This window comes from Corvus hawaiiensis, chromosome 11, assembly GCF_020740725.1.
Source record: "Corvus hawaiiensis isolate bCorHaw1 chromosome 11, bCorHaw1.pri.cur, whole genome shotgun sequence".
NCBI lineage: Eukaryota > Metazoa > Chordata > Aves > Passeriformes > Corvidae > Corvus > Corvus hawaiiensis.
This window is the reverse complement of record NC_063223.1, coordinates 20597281-20619505: the sequence shown is the minus strand read 5'-3', so window position 1 is coordinate 20619505 and position 22225 is coordinate 20597281. Positions and strand designations below refer to the sequence as shown.

The window sequence follows — 22225 nt, the reverse complement described above, 5'->3', positions numbered from 1 at the left end:
TCATCCCTGGGGGCATTGAGCTCCGGCTCATCCCTGGGGGCTGTAAGGGGAAGCAGGAATGAGAGGGGCCCAGCAGGCCTGGGCCAGGCCCGGCCAGAGCGGTGCCCCCAGCCCTCCAGGAGCGGACGGGCTCTGCCAAGCCCAGCCTTGGCACTGACCCCAGCCCAGGGCCACGCAGCTGCGTTGCCTCATACCTGTGCCCAGACCAGCACAGCTGTCGCACTCCCAGCTGGGAGTGTTGCTTGTGAGGCCAGAGCAGCGCCTGTGGGTGCCCTCAGCAGCACAGGAGGAGCACAGGAGCAGTTCCCAGGGCCTGGGAAAGCAAATGGGTTCATGGCACTGAGGACAAAGTGTCCACAGCTCGGGATTGTCCGGCTGAGCTCTTCTTCTGCCTCCTTCTGCTTCGAGCCCTTGCCGAGACACAGGTTCCCTGCAGAGCCCTGGGGTGCAGCTGCCCAGCTTACCCCTCTTCCTCTGCCTCCTCCCTGCCTCCTGGATAAAGGCACTTCCTGGCATTGCACCAGCTGTGCCTCTCTCCTAATTCTGCAAAGGCATCGTTGTCCTCCCATGTTGGCTGTCTGATGGGGAAAGGAAAAGCTGATGAGCTTGTGCTGCTCTGCCATCCTGGACGTACAGGCTGTCCCTGCTCTTCCTCCGGTGCTTTTGCAAGTCTTGCGTGAAGCTGAAGCCCAGACTCACGGGACAGGGCAGGGCCAGGACTGCGGGGGCAGGGCCTGGCACAGCAGCTGCCCCCTCCTGTGTTGTGAGCCAGGCAGAAGGACACCAACCTGAAGGGGATTCGGATCCCCATGAGGAACATTTGGACAGCAAACTCATCATCGTCTCTGCAGAGGGGGCACTGGAAGTACAATGCACCAGCGCGCAAGGCCTGTCCCTGCAGGGCAAACAGCAGCAGCGTGAGCAAGGCCCTCATGCTGCTGAGCACCTGCTGTGCCCCGGGGCTGCGGAAATGGCTCCTACCTGGATGCAGTCCCTGTGGAACCAGGCCTTTTTGCACGCTGGGCACACCAGTGTTGTGTAGCTCTTTCTCTCCTCCACAGGCTCCATGCAGATGGGGCATTCGGTGCCTGGCTCCGGAATCGCCCTCACATCCTGTTCTGGGCAGTGCTCAGGGCAGAAGGAGCTGGGGGAAAAGGGACGAGCAAAGTGGGAAATGCTGGGTCCTTCCACAGGGGTGGCCAGAAGGGGAGAGGAGGTACCTGTATGGGGTTATGTATTCAGTCACACAGTGACCCTCCTTGGCACAGGGCAGGTGGAACCATCTGTCGCAGTCTTCCTGACAGCACATGATGGTGGCCCCAGTCTCCCCACAGACGCAGCAGTGCTGGAAAGAGCCAAGCAGCCCCATCAGCAGCAGCCTCGGGGCCTCCCCAGGCAGCCTCACGGCTCCGGGCAGGGCGCAGGACTGTGGCCGCTGCTGAGTCTCAGCCCACAGACCCGCCTGGAGGAAGAGGCTCCTGTGCCAGAGCCTCTGTGGAGCTGCTGGGAGCCAGACTTTTGTCCCACAGCTGGTGGGAAGGGCCGGCCTTTCTTTTGTGGGGTCTGGGCTAAGCACTGGCAAACCTCGCCTGGCACAAACCTCCCTGCTCTTGTCAGGCTCTCACCTTCTGAGCCGCCCGGCTGACTGCAAGTTGGATATCGCGAGGGCGATAGCCCATGAATCCTACACGACGCTTTTCTTGTCGAAAATTGGACATGGCGAAATTCTGTGGCAAAGACAGGGAGCTGATGAGGAGAGAGTGGCAGGGGCTGCCCACTGCAATGCCGGAGGGAGGCCCGGTGCAACTCACCAGGCAGAAGATGTGGGCACAGAGCCCGTGCTTCTCCTGTTTGTCGCCGCAGATGTCCGGGTCAGCCTCTGCGCGGCGGCACAGCAGGCATGCTGCAGGGGACAGAGCCAATGGCACCGGGCACGAGCACCTCTGCGGGGCTCTTAGCCCGCAGCATCGGCCCCAAGGGCTGCTCTGGCCCTGCCTGCCTGGCTGATGGGCAGGCCTGGAGGCCTTGGGGAGCAGGGGACAGCGCGGGCGTCCCCACAGCTGCCCCCTGGCCCGGCTGGGCCCCCCTTGGGCAGGAAGGAGGCTCCCAGCCCCAGCATGGCTGGGCAGCTCCTGCCTCCCCCTGCCTCCGCTCCGGGCCCCACGCTGGCTGCCCCGACAGCCCCTGTGCCAGGCTGCGGGAGGGCTGCTTTGCCCTCACCTGGCTCCCTGGCATCAGAGGCCTCCTGCTTCCCTTCTGCCATGGTTCTGGTCTGCGATGAGTCCCCGTGCAGGAACACCGCGACCTTCTCCAGGCGCTCGTCCTCTCCCTCTGTGGGAGAAAGAAGAGTGTGGGGAGTTTGCAGAACCGGCCCAGAGCCACGAGGGCACTACTCCCTGGTGAGCCCTGCGTGAGCCCTGCTCCAGTCCGCCTTCTCCTCCCGTCACCGCGTCGAGGAACACTGCTGTCTCCCGTGGATGTTCCTCTGCTGCGTCTGGGAAGGGAGAGGCAGGTGAGCCTGCAGCACAGGCCCAGAGCCCCGAGGTGTGGGGCCCCTCTGGTCCCTGGGCAGCCCCGTCCCTGTCCTACCTTCTCCTCCCGTTGTCAGGTCGCACTGACACACGGCCTGAGCCCAGCGTTCCCTCTGGTGGCCTTGGTCGCACGGGTCACAATGGCCATTCTGACATCAGCAACGCGCACCCAAAATAGGGGCAGCGATGGCCTCAGTCCCACGCCACCCTTGGGAACCGAGGTTCTGAGATGGGTCCGAGCCTTTGGTCAGAGCCCAACCAGGGCAGGGGCTCCTGCAGCAAGTGCAGGGTCAAATGCCAGGCCCTGGGGCAGCCATCGAGGGTGGCACTGTTGGCAGAAAGGGGTTGTTCAGGCAGTGCCACTCCAGGGCTCCTGCCCCTGGCAGTCGGCTGCCCAGAGAGCTTGTGGGCTCTCTTGCACTGGACAGATTCAAAAGCTGCCCCAGGTGGAGCGACGTTTTCCCTGAGACCTGTCTGGAGAAATCCCAGAGGAACCCGATTTGATACTCTTGCTGGTCAGTGTTGGGAACAGGAGATAAAACTGGAGACCACCGCACGTGGCTCCCAACCTCAATTATCCTGTCACCCTATGAACTAACAACTTTGACATTTAGTATTAAATGGAAAATTTAGTGATAAGCTCCTGAGAAACGCCAGCTTTTACACTGACTCTGATGGAAACCCAGAGAATTCAGAGGGAGTTTTCTGCGGGCATCTGACTGGAGAGCTTGAAACAGTCCTCGACTCAGAAGTCAAATGCAGGAGGATGCTTTTCCCACATGAAAGGCACTTTTGCCAGTTTGGTCCATGCTTTCCTACTAGCCAATAAATATATTGAAAAAAACAGCTAGAAGAGAAGCACAAACCGTTCTTTTGGCCTTTTCTCATTCACGTCTTTGCAAGCATGCTCCTGGAAAATCCAGATCAATGGCTTCTAGAACAATCAGCGGGACCCCTGGAAAGCAAGGGGTGACGAGCAGGGACACCCTGCACCTGCCTGATGCCGGGGCAGCGGGAGTTCATCAATTTTCCTGACTCCATGGGAGAGGCACCTTGGGAGGACAAGGATGCCTTCACTGAACTAGGAGAGAGGCACAGCTGGCGCAATGCCAGGGAGTGCCTTTATGCAGGAGGCAGGGAGGAGGCAGAGGAAGAGGGCTAAGTTGGGAAGTGGCACCCCGGGGTCTGTAGTGAACCCGTGTCTCGGCAAGGGCTCGAAGCAGAAGGAGCCAGAAGAGCTCAGCCGGACTATGCCGAGCTCTGGACACTTTGTCCTCAGCGCCATGAACCTCCTTGTTCCCCAGGCCCTGGGAGCTGCTCCTGTGCTGCCCCTGCAAGTTATGTATAGACACAGAGCTACCTGCTCTTTCCCAACCCTGTGCAGCACTGGACACGAGGACACAGTAAAATGTTGTCTTCGTTACATGATCTAATTATCAAAAGTCCGGCCAAGAAGCAACTGACATTGAAGCCCTACACACAGAAAACCCCAAACCCTGGTACAAACCTTGAATTGACACAGGACACGTATTCCTATTCAGAAACACAGGCTGACAGTTTTGGCCAAAAGTTTTTCCTATTAGATCTTGGAAAGGATTTCCAAAGTAACATTGGTTTGCAACTTCTTCAAGGAAGAAACATGACACGCTTCTCATCAGTAAAAGAAGATTTATTGGTTTGCTTTCACTTTTCTTTTGGCGTCCTTATGCTTCCTTCGGCATTCCAGAAAATGGTGAAAATCCAACGTATTATTAGGAGAAGTTTCTGAATCCACTATTAGGAGAAGTCTCTGAACTCACTGTTTCTCTTGAACACTTTCTCTATGTACAGTTAAGTCTCTGGTCCTGTCCCGTAACGTGCAGAGATTTAGTGGTTTACCTGAGTGACATCACAACCTGATGTTATACACACCAGTATACTAAACCACTTTTGTTCTCTGGTAATTACAAAGTTTCAGGCTCTTGTTGAGGTCCTGAATTAATTTCTCATGCAGATTCATAGCCCTCTTCCCTCCTCGTGCTCAGCTTTCAGCCACAGTTACCAGGGAACAGACGTTTCATACTCACCTCAAGCAATAATCTACGTCTGTCTTCCCAACCCTCTTTTTCTTCACTGAGCTCTACTGATCTACAAAATAACTTTGGGCCCTCTGCACAAAACAAAGAACCAATTATAAGGGTTAAACACTTCTGATGATGCTGCTGCTTGGATCACTCATGAGCAACACAGCAGTAAAGTCAGCAGCTCTATTCTCCACATCCTTCCCATTCGCTTCCCCCCACCACCACACGTGAGCTCCGACAGAAATGTTCGGTGTTACAGCCGCGTGTACTGCGAGAAATGAAAGGCAGCAGCAGTTTTCCTGAACATGCTGAAATCTAGATTGCAGTGAAATAGCAGCTGCTCCAGGAAAAGCTCAACACCAGGATCCCACATCTCCCCCCAAAACTGATGGCTGCTGACGACTGAGATCCCCATTTTAACACGCGCTGTAAATCAGACAGGCTGGAAGCACGCAGGACAGTAACTGTATGAACACATCAGCTCGTTGCATCACAGTTATCTAGTAGGTCTCAAGAAACAAACATCCTTTAAGGCTGTCCTAAAACTGTGTTCTATCAAATGTAACAAGCCATTGTTTTGGTGGCCTGTGGAATGTTTAGGGCTGCGTATGTTTTCTTTGACTGTTGTTTTCCTTGGTTTTTAGTACAAAATTCACTGGATTCAGAAGAGAAAAACCGAGATTCAGGAGGACAAAGAACCCCACGGGCATATGTGGCTGATAAGAATACTCAACGTTCTTAATGATAACAGCAGAAAGACAAGAAAAAGTTAAAGATGATATACATACCTGAAAGGGTCTGAAATGTCTAGGCAACTTGTCCAGTGACTATTTTTTTGGTAAGCTCCAAAAGTCCAGATACCTATTAGGCAATTATCTGAAAGAAAAGAAAGCCAGACAGCTGCTCAGCCTTTATTTTGCCAGGACTTCCTCACGGGCTTCTAGCACAACCTAGACCCCAAGTAAGGGTGGCAAATGTTGACTACAAACCATTCATAAGCGGGCAGCATTTTTTCCTCACTGAATTCCAGTAAGAGTTTAAAAGGAAAAAAATACAAAAGGGGTGAATAAGTTCTGTTGTACCTCTTAGGCGTTCATCATCTTTGGAGAAGAAGAAGACTCTAGCACTTTCCGTGTGTGGTAAAGAAAGAAACCTAGACAAGTACAAAGGGATTTTAGCATCCTAAAAGGCACTATCAAATTCCATGAACACGAGTTAGAGCTGCAGCGCTTCAGAGAAATGGTAAACATTGAAGAGCTTTACTCCACAGTAACCAAACAGAGCCTTCTATAAAAACCCCACTTTTTAAAAGAAAACTGACTGTGTCTTTGGCTTTTGGCCAAACTCAGTTTGGGTTTGGTCAAACCAAAACGACCCAGTTAATTTCTTGTGCTCAACTTCTCTCTCTTCATATTCAGCTTCACATCAAATGGGCTGCTGGGAGTTTTGACTCGGTGCAGCACAGACGGTTTTCCAAGATGACTTTCACTGCTCAGAGGTGTGCAATGTCCGTTTCCCGTTTCCTGAGTGCTGCTCTTAATATGCCCACAGCATCCAACTACGACAACCAAGGAGAGAACAAATACAAATGGAACTTGCATTTCTTGGTCCTTTCCAATTTCTGATGGTTCAGGCTCATCATCACTCTCAGAACTGCTGTCTTGGAAACGTGGATCCTCTTGCCATGTGACTTTCACCGGTTTTATTGGTCCAAGTATGTAAGGCTCTGCAATAACAGCACCAAAAAAGAAAAAAAGCCAAAACCAGGTTATCCCTCTACTTGCCAGGAAAAGTCCCTCCTTTCAAGTGAAATACTTACACTGGAGAAGGCAGATTTCAGAAGGACAGAATCTTCTCCCCTCAGATTTTCTGAGCTAAATCTCTGCTCCAGTATTTTCCACTTTGTTCTAGGCATCTCCTACGTATTCCTAAACCTTGATCGCTGCATTCAGAAGACACTAACTACCTTCTGAATTCAGCAGAAGTGTGGGGGGCTTGTTGCTTTGTGTTGTTGCACACAAAGCACCTTGGGTTTTTTAATCTTTTGGGTAACTTTGCACAGTTTCTTTTCTTTCCTACAAGACTGTGACTTGATTTAATATTGTTTCATCTTCATTTCATAAGGCCTCATTTTATCTGAGGTTAGCACACGCCAATGATGATGTGTCATTCAGCTTCCATTTTCTAAAGGTCCAAGAATAGAATTCAGTAACTAATAAAATGTTCTTGAATCCTGGGGTCAGCTCCAGGATTTTGCTCTTCACTCTACATTAACACACATTTTCTTTGAAGTCTTGTTGGGTTCTATGAAACTTGCCAGGACTGGTGTGTCACCTTTTTCCCTGTTTGAGAAATTTAGGGGATGACAACAAGCTTTTTCACCACTCTGCAAAGACCCCACTGCCTTCTCTCTCAAAGCCCGCCTTTCAAAACTCTGAGATGCAAGCACGAGTTACCTCTCCTTAATCTACCACAAGCCTGGCAAGTAGAAATGAAGATCAAAATGCTTCTGCCTAATTACTGGCTTCTACCGCTGAAAAGCCCCTGGATCCTGACCCTCTTTACACCGTATTGCTCTGCAGTGCCTGCCTTAAGCTCTTCCTAGGAATGGCACCGTTAGAAGGGTTCTGCTGTTACCTTCTTTCATGCCCGACTCCTGTGTGTCTCCAAAGAAGGAAAAGTGAAAGCACTCGACTCCTGAGCTACGTCGTTCGCAGGCAAAGGTCCCAGATGGTCAGCTGGGACAGAGTCCTGCGCATCCTCTTTGTCCCAAGGGTATGTCCTCAGCGTTTTCTGGTTTGTTCTTTGAAGGTCCAAACAAGTCTTTTAAATCAGCAGCAATGTCGTAATCGATGTCTTCAGACACTTGAGGCAGTGTCTCACTCTCTTCTTTCTTCTTCCTTTTGGCTTTCCTGAAATCAGATTGCTTAAGGATAGCAACACAGCACATGTCCTTTCCAAAGACAGCTTCCCTAAGAGCCACCTTGCTCTTCTGTCTCCCTAAACGTATCCAAGCCCACTAAGGAGTGGTTCACTTTCAAGGGTAAGCAGTGGGGAAACATCTGAGGTTTGAGTCTAAAGGCAGGAACAAGTGTCCTTTTTAATTAGCCACCCCCTTAAGTGACTTTTCACTTAATAGGTGGCAACACAGCAATCAGGTATTTAGCACAGATTCCTGCCAATAGCAATGTCAAGAGTTAATACACTTTTCTCAGAGACCTGCAAATCTCAAGGTCCCTGTATTGAGCTTCCTCACCTTCACTTACGGCAGAGAACAGACGGACTAGAAAGAAAAGATGACGCTACATGCTGCTTTTCGAGGCCTGAGTTGAGGCCTGACGTCGCTGGCGGGAGCGGTTGCTCCTGGTGGATGTCCCCGGCAATGTCACCCTACGCCTGGGCCTCTCAGCAGTTGCTGCTGTGCTGCGGCTCCTGTCACGGCGACTCCTCGACCGGACAGGTGGATTTGAGGCGCGACGTCGCTGGCGGGTGCGGCTGCGTCTGGGGGATGTCTCTGATGGTGTCTCCCTCGGCCTGGGCCTCTCAGCAGTTGCTGCTGTCCTGCGGCTCCTGTCACGGCGACTCCTCGACTGGAGAGGTGGATTTGAGGCGCGACGTCGCTGGCGGGTGCGGCTGCGTCTGGGGGATGTCTCTGATGGTGTCTCCCTCGGCCTGGGCCTCTCAGCAGTTGCTGCTGTCCTGCGGCTCCTGTCACGGCGACTCCTCGACTGGAGAGGTGGATTTGAGGCCTGACGTCGCCGGCGGGAGCGGTTGCTCCTGGTGGATGTCCCTGATGTTGTCTCCCTCGGCCTGGGCGTCTCAGCCCTTGGTGCTGTCCTCTGGCTCCTGTCACGGCGACTCCGCGACCGGACAGGTGGATTTGAGGCCCGACGTTGCTGGCGCGAGCGGCTGCGTCTGGGGGATGTCTCTGATGGTGTCCTTCTGTGCCTGGGCCTCTCAGCCCTTGGTCCTGTCCTCTGGCTCCTGTCACGGCGACTCCTCGACCGGACAGGTGGATTTGAGGCCCAACTTTGCCGGCGAGAGCGATTTTGCCTGCGGTCAGACCCAGAGCTTCTGGAATGGCTGGTGTCTGATGACCTTGATGTCACCTCACTCTCCGTGCAGGGGCTGCTGCTCTCCAGCGAGGAAGATTGCAGCAGCTGCCTCATTGGTGCATGTTGGACGCTGCTGTGTTTGCTGGTCTCTGGAGACGGAGACAGGGGAGGCACACCCGATGGTGCCAGGATGCCAGAGTTGGGGCTGATGGCCTCGGATTGTGCAGAGCTATGGGAAGGCTCCAATCCATGAGAAGGCTCCAATCCTGACTGTCCGGCCAGGCTGGGGACATTGAGCTCCGGCTCATCCCTGGGGGCATTGAGCTCAGGCTCATCCCTGGGGGCATTGAGCTCCGGCTCATCCCTGGGGGCTGTAAGGGGAAGCAGGAATGAGAGGGGCCCAGCAGGCCTGGGCCAGGCCAGGCCAGAGCGGTGCCCCCAGCTCTCCAGGAGCGGACGGGCTCTGCGAAGCCCAGCCTTGGCACTGACCCCAGCCCAGGGCCACGCAGCTGCGTTGCCTCATACCTGTGCCCAGACCAGCACAGCTGTCGCACTCCCAGCTGGGAGTGTTGCTTGTGAGGCCAGAGCAGCGCCTGTGGGTGCCCTCAGCAGCACAGGAGGAGCACAGGAGCAGTTCCCAGGGCCTGGGAAAGCAAATGGGTTCATGGCACTGAGGACAAAGTGTCCACAGCTCGGGATTGTCCGGCTGAGCTCTTCTTCTGCCTCCTTCTGCTTCGAGCCCTTGCCGAGACACAGGTTCCCTGCAGAGCCCTGGGGTGCAGCTGCCCAGCTTACCCCTCTTCCTCTGCCTCCTCCCTGCCTCCTGGATAAAGGCACTTCCTGGCATTGCACCAGCTGTGCCTCTCTCCTAATTCTGCAAAGGCATCGTTGTCCTCCCATGTTGGCTGTCTGATGGGGAAAGGAAAAGCTGATGAGCTTGTGCTGCTCTGCCATCCTGGACGTACAGGCTGTCCCTGCTCTTCCTCCGGTGCTTTTGCAAGTCTTGCGTGAAGCTGAAGCCCAGACTCACGGGACAGGGCAGGGCCAGGACTGCGGGGGCAGGGCCTGGCACAGCAGCTGCCCCCTCCTGTGTTGTGAGCCAGGCAGAAGGACACCAACCTGAAGGGGATTCGGATCCCCATGACGAACATTTGGACAGCAAACTCATCATCGTCTCTGCAAAGGGGGCACTGGAAGTACAATGCACCAGCGCGCAAGGCCTGTCCCTGCAGGGCAAACAGCAGCAGCGTGAGCAAGGCCCTCATGCTGCTGAGCACCTGCTGTGCCCCGGGGCTGCGGAAATGGCTCCTACCTGGATGCAGTCCCTGTGGAACCAGGCCTTTTTGCACGCTGGGCACACCAGTGTTGTGTAGCTCTTTCTCTCCTCCACAGGCTCCATGCAGATGGGGCATTCGGTGCCTGGCTCCGGAATCGCCCTCACATCCTGTTCTGGGCAGTGCTCAGGGCAGAAGGAGCTGGGGGAAAAGGGACGAGCAAAGTGAGAAATGCTGGGTCCTTCCACAGGGGTGGCCAGAAGGGGAGAGGAGGTACCTGTATGGGGTTATGTACTGAGTCACACAGTGACCCTCCTTGGCACAGGGCAGGTGGAACCATCTGTCGCAGTCTTCCTGACAGCACATGATGGTGGCCCCAGTCTCCCCACAGACGCAGCAGTGCTGGAAAGAGCCAAGCAGCCCCATCAGCAGCAGCCTCGGGGCCTCCCCAGGCAGCCTCACGGCTCCGGGCAGGGCGCAGGACTGTGGCCGCTGCTGGGTCTCAGCCCACAGACCCGCCTGGAGGAAGAGGCTCCTGTGCCAGAGCCTCTGTGGAGCTGCTGGGAGCCAGACTTTTGTCCCACAGCTGGTGGGAAGGGCCGGCCTTTCTTTTGTGGGGTCTGGGCTAAGCACTGGCAAACCTCGCCTGGCACAAACCTCCCTGCTCTTGTCAGGCTCTCACCTCCTGAGCTGCCCGGCTGACTGCAAGTTGGATATCGCGAGGGCGACAGCCCGTGAATCCGGTCTGATCATCGTCTTGTCGAAAAATGAGGCTGGCGAAATTCTGTGGCAAAGACAGGGAGCTGATGAGGAGAGAGTGGCAGGGGCTGCCCACTGCAATGCCGGAGGGAGGCCCGGTGCAACTCACCAGGCAGAAGATGTGGGCACAGAGCCCGTGCTTCTCCTGTTTGTCGCCGCAGATGTCCGGGTCAGCCTCTGCGCGGCGGCACAGCAGGCATGCTGCAGGGGACAGAGCCAATGGCACCGGGCACGAGCACCTCTGCGGGGCTCTTAGCCCGCAGCATCGGCCCCAAGGGCTGCTCTGGCCCTGCCTGCCTGGCTGATGGGCAGGCCTGGAGGCCTTGGGGAGCAGGGGACAGCGCGGGCGTCCCCACAGCTGCCCCCTGGCCCGGCTGGGCCCCCCTTGGGCAGGAAGGAGGCTCCCAGCCCCAGCATGGCTGGGCAGCTCCTGCCTCCCCCTGCCTCCGCTCCGGGCCCCACGCTGGCTGCCCCGACAGCCCCTGTGCCAGGCTGCGGGAGGGCTGCTTTGCCCTCACCTGGCTCCCTGGCATCAGAGGCCTCCTGCTTCCCTTCTGCCATGGTTCTGGTCTGCGATGAGTCCCCGTGCAGGAACACCGCGACCTTCTCCAGGCGCTCGTCCTCTCCCTCTGTGGGAGAAAGAAGAGTGTGGGGAGTTTGCAGAACCGGCCCAGAGCCACGAGGGCACTACTCCCTGGTGAGCCCTGCGTGAGCCCTGCTCCAGTCCGCCTTCTCCTCCCGTCACCGCGTCGAGGAACACTGCTGTCTCCCGTGGATGTTCCTCTGCTGCGTCTGGGAAGGGAGAGGCAGGTGAGCCTGCAGCACAGGCCCAGAGCCCCGAGGTGTGGGGCCCCTCTGGTCCCTGGGCAGCCCCGTCCCTGTCCTACCTTCTCCTCCCGTTGTCAGGTCGCACTGACACACGGCCTGAGCCCAGCGTTCCCTCTGGTGGCCTTGGTCGCACGGGTCACAATGGCCATTCTGACATCAGCAACGCGCACCCAAAATAGGGGCAGCGATGGCCTCAGTCCCACGCCACCCTTGGGAACCGAGGTTCTGAGATGGGTCCGAGCCTTTGGTCAGAGCCCAACCAGGGCAGGGGCTCCTGCAGCAAGTGCAGGGTCAAATGCCAGGCCCTGGGGCAGCCATCGAGGGTGGCACTGTTGGCAGAAAGGGGTTGTTCAGGCAGTGCCACTCCAGGGCTCCTGCCCCTGGCAGTCGGCTGCCCAGAGAGCTTGTGGGCTCTCTTGCACTGGACAGATTCAAAAGCTGCCCCAGGTGGAGCGACGTTTTCCCTGAGACCTGTCTGGAGAAATCCCAGAGGAACCTGATTTGATACTCTTGCTGGTCAGTGTTGGGAACAGGAGATAAAACTGGAGACCACCGCACGTGGCTCCCAACCTCAATTATCCTGTCACCCTATGAACTAACAACTTTGACATTTAGTATTAAATGGAAAATTTAGTGATAAGCTCCTGAGAAACGCCAGCTTTTACACTGACTCTGATGGAAACCCAGAGAATTCAGAGGGAGTTTTCTGCGGGCATCTGACTGGAGAGCTTGAAACAGTCCTCGACTCAGAAGTCAAATGCAGGAGGATGCTTTTCCCACATGAAAGGCACTTTTGCCAGTTTGGTCCATGCTTTCCTACTAGCCAATAAATATATTGAAAAAAACAGCTAGAAGAGAAGCACAAACTGTTCTTTTGGCCTTTTCTCATTCACGTCTTTGCAAGCATGCTCCTGGAAAATCCAGATCAATGGCTTCTAGAACAATCAGCGGGACCCCTGGAAAGCAAGGGGTGACGAGCAGGGACACCCTGCACCTGCCTGATGCCGGGGCAGCGGGAGTTCATCAATTTTCCTGACTCCATGGGAGAGGCACCTTGGGAGGACAAGGATGCCTTCACTGAACTAGGAGGGAGGCACAGCTGGCGCAATGCCAGGGAGTGCCTTTATGCAGGAGGCAGGGAGGAGGCAGAGGAAGAGGGCTAAGTTGGGAAGTGGCACCCCGGGGTCTGTAGTGAACCCGTGTCTCGGCAAGGGCTCGAAGCAGAAGGAGCCAGAAGAGCTCAGCCGGACTATGCCGAGCTCTGGACACTTTGTCCTCAGCGCCATGAACCTCCTTGTTCCCCAGGCCCTGGGAGCTGCTCCTGTGCTGCCCCTGCAAGTTATGTATAGACACAGAGCTACCTGCTCTTTCCCAACCCTGTGCAGCACTGGACACGAGGACACAGTAAAATGTTGTCTTCGTTACATGATCTAATTATCAAAAGTCCGGCCAAGAAGCAACTGACATTGAAGCCCTACACACAGAAAACCCCAAACCCTGGTACAAACCTTGAATTGACACAGGACACGTATTCCTATTCAGAAACACAGGCTGACAGTTTTGGCCAAAAGTTTTTCCTATTAGATCTTGGAAAGGATTTCCAAAGTAACATTGGTTTGCAACTTCTTCAAGGAAGAAACATGACACGCTTCTCATCAGTAAAAGAAGATTTATTGGTTTGCTTTCACTTTTCTTTTGGCGTCCTTATGCTTCCTTCGGCATTCCAGAAAATGGTGAAAATCCAACGTATTATTAGGAGAAGTTTCTGAATCCACTATTAGGAGAAGTCTCTGAACTCACTGTTTCTCTTGAACACTTTCTCTATGTACAGTTAAGTCTCTGGTCCTGTCCCGTAACGTGCAGAGATTTAGTGGTTTACCTGAGTGACATCACAACCTGATGTTATACACACCAGTATACTAAACCACTTTTGTTCTCTGGTAATTACAAAGTTTCAGGCTCTTGTTGAGGTCCTGAATTAATTTCTCATGCAGATTCATAGCCCTCTTCCCTCCTCGTGCTCAGCTTTCAGCCACAGTTACCAGGGAACAGACGTTTCATACTCACCTCAAGCAATAATCTACGTCTGTCTTCCCAACCCTCTTTTTCTTCACTGAGCTCTACTGATCTACAAAATAACTTTGGGCCCTCTGCACAAAACAAAGAACCAATTATAAGGGTTAAACACTTCTGATGATGCTGCTGCTTGGATCACTCATGAGCAACACAGCAGTAAAGTCAGCAGCTCTATTCTCCACATCCTTCCCATTCGCTTCCCCCCACCACCACACGTGAGCTCCGACAGAAATGTTCGGTGTTACAGCCGCGTGTACTGCGAGAAATGAAAGGCAGCAGCAGTTTTCCTGAACATGCTGAAATCTAGATTGCAGTGAAATAGCAGCTGCTCCAGGAAAAGCTCAACACCAGGATCCCACATCTCCCCCCAAAACTGATGGCTGCTGACGACTGAGATCCCCATTTTAACACGCGCTGTAAATCAGACAGGCTGGAAGCACGCAGGACAGTAACTGTATGAACACATCAGCTCGTTGCATCACAGTTATCTAGTAGGTCTCAAGAAACAAACATCCTTTAAGGCTGTCCTAAAACTGTGTTCTATCAAATGTAACAAGCCATTGTTTTGGTGGCCTGTGGAATGTTTAGGGCTGCGTATGTTTTCTTTGACTGTTGTTTTCCTTGGTTTTTAGTACAAAATTCACTGGATTCAGAAGAGAAAAACCGAGATTCAGGAGGACAAAGAACCCCACGGGCATATGTGGCTGATAAGAATACTCAACGTTCTTAATGATAACAGCAGAAAGACAAGAAAAAGTTAAAGATGATATACATACCTGAAAGGGTCTGAAATGTCTAGGCAACTTGTCCAGTGACTATTTTTTTGGTAAGCTCCAAAAGTCCAGATACCTATTAGGCAATTATCTGAAAGAAAAGAAAGCCAGACAGCTGCTCAGCCTTTATTTTGCCAGGACTTCCTCACGGGCTTCTAGCACAACCTAGACCCCAAGTAAGGGTGGCAAATGTTGACTACAAACCATTCATAAGCGGGCAGCATTTTTTCCTCACTGAATTCCAGTAAGAGTTTAAAAGGAAAAAAATACAAAAGGGGTGAATAAGTTCTGTTGTACCTCTTAGGCGTTCATCATCTTTGGAGAAGAAGAAGACTCTAGCACTTTCCGTGTGTGGTAAAGAAAGAAACCTAGACAAGTACAAAGGGATTTTAGCATCCTAAAAGGCACTATCAAATTCCATGAACACGAGTTAGAGCTGCAGCGCTTCAGAGAAATGGTAAACATTGAAGAGCTTTACTCCACAGTAACCAAACAGAGCCTTCTATAAAAACCCCACTTTTTAAAAGAAAACTGACTGTGTCTTTGGCTTTTGGCCAAACTCAGTTTGGGTTTGGTCAAACCAAAACGACCCAGTTAATTTCTTGTGCTCAACTTCTCTCTCTTCATATTCAGCTTCACATCAAATGGGCTGCTGGGAGTTTTGACTCGGTGCAGCACAGACGGTTTTCCAAGATGACTTTCACTGCTCAGAGGTGTGCAATGTCCGTTTCCCGTTTCCTGAGTGCTGCTCTTAATATGCCCACAGCATCCAACTACGACAACCAAGGAGAGAACAAATACAAATGGAACTTGCATTTCTTGGTCCTTTCCAATTTCTGATGGTTCAGGCTCATCATCACTCTCAGAACTGCTGTCTTGGAAACGTGGATCCTCTTGCCATGTGACTTTCACCGGTTTTATTGGTCCAAGTATGTAAGGCTCTGCAATAACAGCACCAAAAAAGAAAAAAAGCCAAAACCAGGTTATCCCTCTACTTGCCAGGAAAAGTCCCTCCTTTCAAGTGAAATACTTACACTGGAGAAGGCAGATTTCAGAAGGACAGAATCTTCTCCCCTCAGATTTTCTGAGCTAAATCTCTGCTCCAGTATTTTCCACTTTGTTCTAGGCATCTCCTACGTATTCCTAAACCTTGATCGCTGCATTCAGAAGACACTAACTACCTTCTGAATTCAGCAGAAGTGTGGGGGGCTTGTTGCTTTGTGTTGTTGCACACAAAGCACCTTGGGTTTTTTAATCTTTTGGGTAACTTTGCACAGTTTCTTTTCTTTCCTACAAGACTGTGACTTGATTTAATATTGTTTCATCTTCATTTCATAAGGCCTCATTTTATCTGAGGTTAGCACACGCCAATGATGATGTGTCATTCAGCTTCCATTTTCTAAAGGTCCAAGAATAGAATTCAGTAACTAATAAAATGTTCTTGAATCCTGGGGTCAGCTCCAGGATTTTGCTCTTCACTCTACATTAACACACATTTTCTTTGAAGTCTTGTTGGGTTCTATGAAACTTGCCAGGACTGGTGTGTCACCTTTTTCCCTGTTTGAGAAATTTAGGGGATGACAACAAGCTTTTTCACCACTCTGCAAAGACCCCACTGCCTTCTCTCTCAAAGCCCGCCTTTCAAAACTCTGAGATGCAAGCACGAGTTACCTCTCCTTAATCTACCACAAGCCTGGCAAGTAGAAATGAAGATCAAAATGCTTCTGCCTAATTACTGGCTTCTACCGCTGAAAAGCCCCTGGATCCTGACCCTCTTTACACCGTATTGCTCTGCAGTGCCTGCCTTAAGCTCTTCCTAGGAATGGCACCGTTAGAAGGGTTCTGCTGTTACCTTCTTTCATGCCCGACTCCTGTGTGTCTCCAAAGAAGGAAAAGTGAAAGCACTCGACTCCTGAGCTACGTCGTTCGCAGGCAAAGGTCCCAGATGGTCAGCTGGGACAGAGTCCTGCGCATCCTCTTTGTCCCAAGGGTATGTCCTCAGCGTTTTCTGGTTTGTTCTTTGAAGGTCCAAACAAGTCTTTTAAATCAGCAGCAATGTCGTAATCGATGTCTTCAGACACTTGAGGCAGTGTCTCACTCTCTTCTTTCTTCTTCCTTTTGGCTTTCCTGAAATCAGATTGCTTAAGGATAGCAACACAGCACATGTCCTTTCCAAAGACAGCTTCCCTAAGAGCCACCTTGCTCTTCTGTCTCCCTAAACGTATCCAAGCCCACTAAGGAGTGGTTCACTTTCAAGGGTAAGCAGTGGGGAAACATCTGAGGTTTGAGTCTAAAGGCAGGAACAAGTGTCCTTTTTAATTAGCCACCCCCTTAAGTGACTTTTCACTTAATAGGTGGCAACACAGCAATCAGGTATTTAGCACAGATTCCTGCCAATAGCAATGTCAAGAGTTAATACACTTTTCTCAGAGACCTGCAAATCTCAAGGTCCCTGTATTGAGCTTCCTCACCTTCACTTACGGCAGAGAACAGACGGACTAGAAAGAAAAGATGACGCTACATGCTGCTTTTCGAGGCCTGAGTTGAGGCCTGACGTCGCTGGCGGGAGCGGTTGCTCCTGGTGGATGTCCCCGGCAATGTCACCCTACGCCTGGGCCTCTCAGCAGTTGCTGCTGTGCTGCGGCTCCTGTCACGGCGACTCCTCGACCGGACAGGTGGATTTGAGGCGCGACGTCGCTGGCGGGTGCGGCTGCGTCTGGGGGATGTCTCTGATGGTGTCTCCCTCGGCCTGGGCCTCTCAGCAGTTGCTGCTGTCCTGCGGCTCCTGTCACGGCGACTCCTCGACTGGAGAGGTGGATTTGAGGCGCGACGTCGCTGGCGGGTGCGGCTGCGTCTGGGGGATGTCTCTGATGGTGTCTCCCTCGGCCTGGGCCTCTCAGCAGTTGCTGCTGTCCTGCGGCTCCTGTCACGGCGACTCCTCGACTGGAGAGGTGGATTTGAGGCCTGACGTCGCCGGCGGGAGCGGTTGCTCCTGGTGGATGTCCCTGATGTTGTCTCCCTCGGCCTGGGCGTCTCAGCCCTTGGTGCTGTCCTCTGGCTCCTGTCACGGCGACTCCGCGACCGGACAGGTGGATTTGAGGCCCGACGTTGCTGGCGCGAGCGGCTGCGTCTGGGGGATGTCTCTGATGGTGTCCTTCTGTGCCTGGGCCTCTCAGCCCTTGGTCCTGTCCTCTGGCTCCTGTCACGGCGACTCCTCGACCGGACAGGTGGATTTGAGGCCCAACTTTGCCGGCGAGAGCGATTTTGCCTGCGGTCAGACCCAGAGCTTCTGGAATGGCTGGTGTCTGATGACCTTGATGTCACCTCACTCTCCGTGCAGGGGCTGCTGCTCTCCAGCGAGGAAGATTGCAGCAGCTGCCTCATTGGTGCATGTTGGACGCTGCTGTGTTTGCTGGTCTCTGGAGACGGAGACAGGGGAGGCACACCCGATGGTGCCAGGATGCCAGAGTTGGGGCTGATGGCCTCGGATTGTGCAGAGCTATGGGAAGGCTCCAATCCATGAGAAGGCTCCAATCCTGACTGTCCGGCCAGGCTGGGGACATTGAGCTCCGGCTCATCCCTGGGGGCATTGAGCTCAGGCTCATCCCTGGGGGCATTGAGCTCCGGCTCATCCCTGGGGGCTGTAAGGGGAAGCAGGAATGAGAGGGGCCCAGCAGGCCTGGGCCAGGCCAGGCCAGAGCGGTGCCCCCAGCTCTCCAGGAGCGGACGGGCTCTGCGAAGCCCAGCCTTGGCACTGACCCCAGCCCAGGGCCACGCAGCTGCGTTGCCTCATACCTGTGCCCAGACCAGCACAGCTGTCGCACTCCCAGCTGGGAGTGTTGCTTGTGAGGCCAGAGCAGCGCCTGTGGGTGCCCTCAGCAGCACAGGAGGAGCACAGGAGCAGTTCCCAGGGCCTGGGAAAGCAAATGGGTTCATGGCACTGAGGACAAAGTGTCCACAGCTCGGGATTGTCCGGCTGAGCTCTTCTTCTGCCTCCTTCTGCTTCGAGCCCTTGCCGAGACACAGGTTCCCTGCAGAGCCCTGGGGTGCAGCTGCCCAGCTTACCCCTCTTCCTCTGCCTCCTCCCTGCCTCCTGGATAAAGGCACTTCCTGGCATTGCACCAGCTGTGCCTCTCTCCTAATTCTGCAAAGGCATCGTTGTCCTCCCATGTTGGCTGTCTGATGGGGAAAGGAAAAGCTGATGAGCTTGTGCTGCTCTGCCATCCTGGACGTACAGGCTGTCCCTGCTCTTCCTCCGGTGCTTTTGCAAGTCTTGCGTGAAGCTGAAGCCCAGACTCACGGGACAGGGCAGGGCCAGGACTGCGGGGGCAGGGCCTGGCACAGCAGCTGCCCCCTCCTGTGTTGTGAGCCAGGCAGAAGGACACCAACCTGAAGGGGATTCGGATCCCCATGACGAACATTTGGACAGCAAACTCATCATCGTCTCTGCAAAGGGGGCACTGGAAGTACAATGCACCAGCGCGCAAGGCCTGTCCCTGCAGGGCAAACAGCAGCAGCGTGAGCAAGGCCCTCATGCTGCTGAGCACCTGCTGTGCCCCGGGGCTGCGGAAATGGCTCCTACCTGGATGCAGTCCCTGTGGAACCAGGCCTTTTTGCACGCTGGGCACACCAGTGTTGTGTAGCTCTTTCTCTCCTCCACAGGCTCCATGCAGATGGGGCATTCGGTGCCTGGCTCCGGAATCGCCCTCACATCCTGTTCTGGGCAGTGCTCAGGGCAGAAGGAGCTGGGGGAAAAGGGACGAGCAAAGTGAGAAATGCTGGGTCCTTCCACAGGGGTGGCCAGAAGGGGAGAGGAGGTACCTGTATGGGGTTATGTACTGAGTCACACAGTGACCCTCCTTGGCACAGGGCAGGTGGAACCATCTGTCGCAGTCTTCCTGACAGCACATGATGGTGGCCCCAGTCTCCCCACAGACGCAGCAGTGCTGGAAAGAGCCAAGCAGCCCCATCAGCAGCAGCCTCGGGGCCTCCCCAGGCAGCCTCACGGCTCCGGGCAGGGCGCAGGACTGTGGCCGCTGCTGGGTCTCAGCCCACAGACCCGCCTGGAGGAAGAGGCTCCTGTGCCAGAGCCTCTGTGGAGCTGCTGGGAGCCAGACTTTTGTCCCACAGCTGGTGGGAAGGGCCGGCCTTTCTTTTGTGGGGTCTGGGCTAAGCACTGGCAAACCTCGCCTGGCACAAACCTCCCTGCTCTTGTCAGGCTCTCACCTCCTGAGCTGCCCGGCTGACTGCAAGTTGGATATCGCGAGGGCGACAGCCCGTGAATCCGGTCTGATCATCGTCTTGTCGAAAAATGAGGCTGGCGAAATTCTGTGGCAAAGACAGGGAGCTGATGAGGAGAGAGTGGCAGGGGCTGCCCACTGCAATGCCGGAGGGAGGCCCGGTGCAACTCACCAGGCAGAAGATGTGGGCACAGAGCCCGTGCTTCTCCTGTTTGTCGCCGCAGATGTCCGGGTCAGCCTCTGCGCGGCGGCACAGCAGGCATGCTGCAGGGGACAGAGCCAATGGCACCGGGCACGAGCACCTCTGCGGGGCTCTTAGCCCGCAGCATCGGCCCCAAGGGCTGCTCTGGCCCTGCCTGCCTGGCTGATGGGCAGGCCTGGAGGCCTTGGGGAGCAGGGGACAGCGCGGGCGTCCCCACAGCTGCCCCCTGGCCCGGCTGGGCCCCCCTTGGGCAGGAAGGAGGCTCCCAGCCCCAGCATGGCTGGGCAGCTCCTGCCTCCCCCTGCCTCCGCTCCGGGCCCCACGCTGGCTGCCCCGACAGCCCCTGTGCCAGGCTGCGGGAGGGCTGCTTTGCCCTCACCTGGCTCCCTGGCATCAGAGGCCTCCTGCTTCCCTTCTGCCATGGTTCTGGTCTGCGATGAGTCCCCGTGCAGGAACACCGCGACCTTCTCCAGGCGCTCGTCCTCTCCCTCTGTGGGAGAAAGAAGAGTGTGGGGAGTTTGCAGAACCGGCCCAGAGCCACGAGGGCACTACTCCCTGGTGAGCCCTGCGTGAGCCCTGCTCCAGTCCGCCTTCTCCTCCCGTCACCGCGTCGAGGAACACTGCTGTCTCCCGTGGATGTTCCTCTGCTGCGTCTGGGAAGGGAGAGGCAGGTGAGCCTGCAGCACAGGCCCAGAGCCCCGAGGTGTGGGGCCCCTCTGGTCCCTGGGCAGCCCCGTCCCTGTCCTACCTTCTCCTCCCGTTGTCAGGTCGCACTGACACACGGCCTGAGCCCAGCGTTCCCTCTGGTGGCCTTGGTCGCACGGGTCACAATGGCCATTCTGACATCAGCAACGCGCACCCAAAATAGGGGCAGCGATGGCCTCAGTCCCACGCCACCCTTGGGAACCGAGGTTCTGAGATGGGTCCGAGCCTTTGGTCAGAGCCCAACCAGGGCAGGGGCTCCTGCAGCAAGTGCAGGGTCAAATGCCAGGCCCTGGGGCAGCCATCGAGGGTGGCACTGTTGGCAGAAAGGGGTTGTTCAGGCAGTGCCACTCCAGGGCTCCTGCCCCTGGCAGTCGGCTGCCCAGAGAGCTTGTGGGCTCTCTTGCACTGGACAGATTCAAAAGCTGCCCCAGGTGGAGCGACGTTTTCCCTGAGACCTGTCTGGAGAAATCCCAGAGGAACCTGATTTGATACTCTTGCTGGTCAGTGTTGGGAACAGGAGATAAAACTGGAGACCACCGCACGTGGCTCCCAACCTCAATTATCCTGTCACCCTATGAACTAACAACTTTGACATTTAGTATTAAATGGAAAATTTAGTGATAAGCTCCTGAGAAACGCCAGCTTTTACACTGACTCTGATGGAAACCCAGAGAATTCAGAGGGAGTTTTCTGCGGGCATCTGACTGGAGAGCTTGAAACAGTCCTCGACTCAGAAGTCAAATGCAGGAGGATGCTTTTCCCACATGAAAGGCACTTTTGCCAGTTTGGTCCATGCTTTCCTACTAGCCAATAAATATATTGAAAAAAACAGCTAGAAGAGAAGCACAAACTGTTCTTTTGGCCTTTTCTCATTCACGTCTTTGCAAGCATGCTCCTGGAAAATCCAGATCAATGGCTTCTAGAACAATCAGCGGGACCCCTGGAAAGCAAGGGGTGACGAGCAGGGACACCCTGCACCTGCCTGATGCCGGGGCAGCGGGAGTTCATCAATTTTCCTGACTCCATGGGAGAGGCACCTTGGGAGGACAAGGATGCCTTCACTGAACTAGGAGGGAGGCACAGCTGGCGCAATGCCAGGGAGTGCCTTTATGCAGGAGGCAGGGAGGAGGCAGAGGAAGAGGGCTAAGTTGGGAAGTGGCACCCCGGGGTCTGTAGTGAACCCGTGTCTCGGCAAGGGCTCGAAGCAGAAGGAGCCAGAAGAGCTCAGCCGGACTATGCCGAGCTCTGGACACTTTGTCCTCAGCGCCATGAACCTCCTTGTTCCCCAGGCCCTGGGAGCTGCTCCTGTGCTGCCCCTGCAAGTTATGTATAGACACAGAGCTACCTGCTCTTTCCCAACCCTGTGCAGCACTGGACACGAGGACACAGTAAAATGTTGTCTTCGTTACATGATCTAATTATCAAAAGTCCGGCCAAGAAGCAACTGACATTGAAGCCCTACACACAGAAAACCCCAAACCCTGGTACAAACCTTGAATTGACACAGGACACGTATTCCTATTCAGAAACACAGGCTGACAGTTTTGGCCAAAAGTTTTTCCTATTAGATCTTGGAAAGGATTTCCAAAGTAACATTGGTTTGCAACTTCTTCAAGGAAGAAACATGACACGCTTCTCATCAGTAAAAGAAGATTTATTGGTTTGCTTTCACTTTTCTTTTGGCGTCCTTATGCTTCCTTCGGCATTCCAGAAAATGGT

General features: G+C 54.4%; 5 protein-coding genes across 11 annotated transcripts; all 5 read right to left on the bottom strand.

Moving 5' to 3' along the window:
• Nucleotides 1–1887: 1887 nt before the first annotated feature.
• LOC125331811 (nucleolar protein 8-like) lies at nt 1888–7901 on the bottom strand. 7 transcript variants are annotated; one of them, XR_007206211.1, is made up of 6 exons: nt 7232–7884; nt 5677–6320; nt 4039–5470; nt 2590–2859; nt 2221–2494; nt 1888–1903 (listed from the first exon to the last, which is right to left on the bottom strand). XR_007206211.1 is itself a non-coding variant. In XM_048316189.1 (4 exons), the coding sequence occupies exons 1-4, from the start codon at nt 7239–7241 to the stop codon at nt 4559–4561; spliced, it is 330 nt and encodes a 109-aa protein (XP_048172146.1). In that variant the 5' UTR covers nt 7242–7362; the 3' UTR covers nt 4083–4558. The 7 variants fall into 7 exon arrangements, 1 of the variants encoding a protein (XP_048172146.1); XR_007206209.1 differs by having other exon boundaries at nt 1889–1903; nt 4039–6320; nt 7232–7506; nt 7851–7901; XR_007206212.1 differs by having other exon boundaries at nt 1889–1903; nt 4039–4680.
• An 803-nt stretch (nt 7902–8704) lies between these two features.
• LOC125331722 (PHD finger protein 7-like) lies at nt 8705–9824 on the bottom strand. Its single transcript, XM_048316030.1, has 5 exons — nt 9769–9824; nt 9445–9558; nt 9175–9293; nt 8921–9020; nt 8705–8798 (listed from the first exon to the last, which is right to left on the bottom strand). The coding sequence occupies exons 1-5, from the start codon at nt 9798–9800 to the stop codon at nt 8705–8707; spliced, it is 459 nt and encodes a 152-aa protein (XP_048171987.1). The 5' UTR covers nt 9801–9824.
• A 285-nt stretch (nt 9825–10109) lies between these two features.
• Nucleotides 10110–16864, bottom strand: LOC125331721 (PHD finger protein 7-like). Its single transcript, XM_048316029.1, has 6 exons — nt 16212–16864; nt 13019–15300; nt 11201–11311; nt 10792–10883; nt 10606–10707; nt 10110–10325 (listed from the first exon to the last, which is right to left on the bottom strand). Exons 2-6 carry the CDS (start codon nt 13164–13166, stop codon nt 10110–10112), a joined length of 669 nt encoding a protein of 222 aa, XP_048171986.1. The 5' UTR covers nt 13167–15300; nt 16212–16864.
• An 820-nt stretch (nt 16865–17684) lies between these two features.
• Nucleotides 17685–18804, bottom strand: LOC125331720 (PHD finger protein 7-like). Its single transcript, XM_048316028.1, has 5 exons — nt 18749–18804; nt 18425–18538; nt 18155–18273; nt 17901–18000; nt 17685–17778 (listed from the first exon to the last, which is right to left on the bottom strand). The coding sequence occupies exons 1-5, from the start codon at nt 18778–18780 to the stop codon at nt 17685–17687; spliced, it is 459 nt and encodes a 152-aa protein (XP_048171985.1). The 5' UTR covers nt 18781–18804.
• Nucleotides 18805–19089: 285 nt separating this feature from the next.
• Nucleotides 19090–22200, bottom strand: LOC125331719 (PHD finger protein 7-like). The gene is made up of 5 exons (XM_048316027.1): nt 21999–22200; nt 20181–20291; nt 19772–19863; nt 19586–19687; nt 19090–19305 (listed from the first exon to the last, which is right to left on the bottom strand). Exons 1-5 carry the CDS (start codon nt 22144–22146, stop codon nt 19090–19092), a joined length of 669 nt encoding a protein of 222 aa, XP_048171984.1. The 5' UTR covers nt 22147–22200.
• Between the last annotated feature and the right edge of the window lie 25 nt (nt 22201–22225).